The 3,624-nt window shown below is 58.6% G+C and overlaps 2 protein-coding genes across 2 annotated transcripts in view; one reads left to right on the forward strand and one right to left on the reverse strand.

Moving 5' to 3' along the window:
• LOC102752229 (cytochrome P450 11B1, mitochondrial) overlaps window positions 1-239 on the reverse strand; it is a 5,249-nt gene extending 5,010 nt beyond the window's left edge. The window contains 1 exon segment of the mRNA XM_015571384.1: window positions 3-239. Within this exon segment, the coding sequence (XP_015426870.1) occupies window positions 3-239 (237 nt within the window).
• An 880-nt stretch (window positions 240-1,119) lies between these two features.
• GML (glycosylphosphatidylinositol anchored molecule like) overlaps window positions 1,120-3,624 on the forward strand; it is a 12,637-nt gene continuing 10,132 nt past the window's right edge. Inside the window, exon 1 of the mRNA XM_015571385.1 lies at window positions 1,120-1,195. Within this exon, the coding sequence (XP_015426871.1) occupies window positions 1,120-1,195 (76 nt within the window). The remainder of the gene's footprint in view (window positions 1,196-3,624) is intronic.

The raw sequence follows: 3,624 nt of genomic DNA on the forward strand, positions 1-3,624 counted from the left end.
ACAGCAAGAACGCCGTGCTTGTGCCCGCGCTGCTGCCGGTGGGCCAGCCAGGGCTCCAGGACCATCCTGCGGGGCTGGGGGCCCTCCGCCTGCTTCAGCTTCTCCACGTCCTCGGGCAGCGTCACGCACACCATGTGCCTCCCTCCCACGTCATACCTGGGACAGAGGCAAAGCCGTGGGGGCCACGTCCCCGGCCACCAGCTCAGGGGTTCCTCCAGCCCTCGGCCTTCCTCTGCCATTTGGCCGGGTCCATTGCATGTCTGTGTTCCCAGGATCTTGACCACAAGCACTGCAGTTGCATTGCCATCCTCACGGCCGCCCTGGCCCGGAATGCCATGCCCGGCTCCCTCGCCCCTCCACCCGACTCTCTTATCTCGCTCAGAGGCTTGATGGCGTCATGGGAGAAAGTGTCCCTGGACCAGGCCAGGATGCCCGGGAAGGGGTCAGGGCCGGCAGGGTCAGGGCTGGCAGGGTCAGGGCTGGTGGGGTCTCCCAAAGGAGATGGGGATGTGGGTGGGTGCCTTGTCCTAGGTTCCCCACAGCCTGCTGTGGGCTGGTGAGTGTCCGGGGCAGGTGCGGGGTCAGGACTGGGGGCTGGATCAGGCTGGGCTAGACCAGGCCTCCCGCGCCCCCATGTTGAAGGGAGCAAGATGGATAGGGCCTTATCTTATCAGATGAGAGGGGCCTTGGCTATTTTTACCTCCTTTCAGGAAGGCGGGTGGCTGTGCGTTCCTCCCCTTTACCTCGGATGTGGCTGACGCCTCCCAGGCCTCACGCGGCTGCAGGCAGTGGAGACAGATGCTGGCCAGGGTCCCTCCCAGGGGCGACCCTCCACCCCGGCAGTTAGGAACCCAGAGGCGGAAGTGGGGTGGCACTAGGCACCAGGGACCTGTCTGGCCGGCTGCTGGTCCAGCTGAGTGAGCACCTAGGAGCCAAGGGCCACTCCTGAGGCTGATAGGACACAGCTCGCCTTGGTCCTGCCCACCCCTGGGCTGTGCCCTGTGCCTGGTGCCCACACCCGCTTGCTCACCCTGAAGGGGGCTCTCAGGGGCAGGCCGAGGGGCAGATGGAGTGGTGGTGGGCTCCCCACTCTCCTGGGGTCATCCCAGCAGGCGCACCATGGAGCTGACCTGGGCCGGGTACTGTGTTGGGTCCATGCTGCCTTCTCAGTGCCGCCGGGCAGCATCCCCACCAAGTGGGTCTCACAATCGCTGTTCCCATTTTCAGACCAGGAGACTGAGGCCTAGGGCTCTGTGACCTCCCAAGGTCCCTGGCACATCGGGGTCCCCAGAGCTGAGCCTACCGGCCTGACCCTGATTTGGGGCTGGGGCTGGGGCCATGAGGCCTCTGCTCAGGCTGCAGAGGCAGGACGGAGGGCGTGTGTGTTTAGCGGGGAGGGCCACACTCCCAGTGCTGTTTCCTTACTTTTTTTTCTAAATCTATTTTTACTGGAGGCCCAGTGCATGAAATTTGTGCACGGGTAGGATCCTAGGTCTAGCTGGCGATCAGGGCCAATCTGCAGGGCGACTGGCAGGGTGATGTGGGGGACCTGCTGGCACCTGCCTTGGCTGGCCTGGGGCCTGCGGGCGGGGGATAGCTCCTGCACTGAGTGTCTGCCCCCTGGTGGTCAGTGCGTGTCATAGTGACCTTTTGTTCCACCATTTGGTCCATTTGCATATTAGGCTTTTATTATTATAGATTGATTTCAGAGAGGAAGGGAGGGAGAGATAGAAACATCAATGATGAGGGAGAATCATTGATTGGCTGCCTCCTGCACGCCCCCCACTGGGGATCCAGCCCACAACCCAGGCCTGTGCCCTGACCAGGAATTGAACCGTGACCTCCTGGTTCATAGGTCAACGCTCACCCACTGAGCCCCGCGGGCCAGGCCCAGTGGTTTCCTACTTTCCCTGCTCCTGAGCCTGCCCCGAGGACTCCTCCACTGGGCGATGAGTCAGGCCCAGCCAAGGCCCTTTGGACACTGGAGACGGATGGTGTACTCAGCGCCCAGTGGTGACGGCCGTCCTTGGGCAGGGACGCAGGACGTGCAGCTGGACCTTGGGCAGCAGGTGCACCAGCCCAGGCCCCACCGGATGCCTCTCCTGCTGCCCGCCCTGCCTGCCGCCCTCCACCCACACCCTCTGGTCTCCTGCTGTTCTTGGGGCCTTGGGGGATGTAGACATGTGCCCCCCTTTGATGTCCCCGCACACTGAGCCCCAAGAAAGCTGGGGCCAGAGCCTGTGCCTCGCCCACAGGAGCTGTGGGGACAGCGTGACAGGAGGTGCCAGCGGCAGAGCCCAAGCCCAGCCTGAAATCAGGAGCCGGGTCCCAGCAGAGCACCCTGGCGACACCTCACTCCGAGGACCACAGGCACCACTGTGCCCCCACAAGTCCCAGACCCACCGGGGCCTCATGGGCAGGAAATCCGGTGGCTCCCACCTCAGAGCTGCGGGTTCGAGTGTCAGCCAACACTATGGTGGCATCAACTGCGCATCATATGAGGGTATTGAATCCACATGTTGCACTGTTAGACTTACCCGTGTTCTAGGACAGCTGTATCTCAATAGAGCTGGGAAGCAAGTTTCTGACATGAATAAAAAAAGAAAAGAAATTCTTTTTTTAAATATTGTTTAAAGTATTACATGTCTCCTTTTTCCCCCATTGACCCGTCCCCTTATTTTTTAAAAAACGTATTTTATTGATTTTGAGAGAGAGAGAGAGAGAGAGAGAGAGAGAAACATCAATGATAAGAGAGAATCACTGATTGGCTGCCTCCTGCACGGCCCACACTGGGGATCAAGCCCACACCCAGCCATGTGCCCTGACCGGGAATTGAATTGTGACCACATGGTTCATAGGTCAATGCTCAACCACTGAGCAACACCAGCCAGGCTAATGTGGTTTTAAGTAAAAAATAAAAATTTACTTCATTGGTATTCTGAATACCAAGTGCTAATAAAATCAATACTAAAATAATGAAAATTTTGAATTTTTCTTCACCGTTACCCTGTGTGACGCCAGTTTTAAATGCAGAGCATTGAGCTCACACGAGGCCTCACCAAGATCACAGATGTGAGTTTCCTAGTTTGAACAGCAGATGCTTCTGTTCTCACCAGAGCAGTGAAAAGGCCTGGAGACGGACAAGAAGGCGGTGTAAGGTTGTAATTGTGGTAAAATACAAGCAACAGACTGACAGTGTAACCATTTCTAAGGGGGCAGTGCATTCACACAAAAGATCAAACTGCTGCCTGGTGTGGCTCAGTGGATAGAGCGTCGGCCTGCAGACTGAAAGGTCCCAGGTTCGATTCCGGTCAAGGGCACATGCCTTGGTTGCGGGCACATCCCCAGTAGGAGGTGTGCGGGAGGGGACAGCCTGCAGGCACTCTGCTCAGAATAAGAGGGTCCCTGTGCGAGCAGGGGGAGGAGGCATGAGCTAGAACGGAGCTTTGTGGGGACTACACGGAGGAAGCATGGAGAGGCCATGGATGGGACATACGGGGGAGGACATGAGAGAATTGCGCGGCACCGTGCAGGAGTGTAACGTGTGTGGCGCCGGTCCTGGGAGGGAAGGAGAGGATGGAGCGGAAGTGGGACTTGGAGAAATCATGGCTGAGCCCTCACCGG

This window comes from Myotis davidii, unplaced genomic scaffold (genome assembly GCF_000327345.1).
Source record: "Myotis davidii unplaced genomic scaffold, ASM32734v1 scaffold1509, whole genome shotgun sequence".
NCBI classification, from domain to species: Eukaryota; Metazoa; Chordata; class Mammalia; order Chiroptera; family Vespertilionidae; genus Myotis; species Myotis davidii.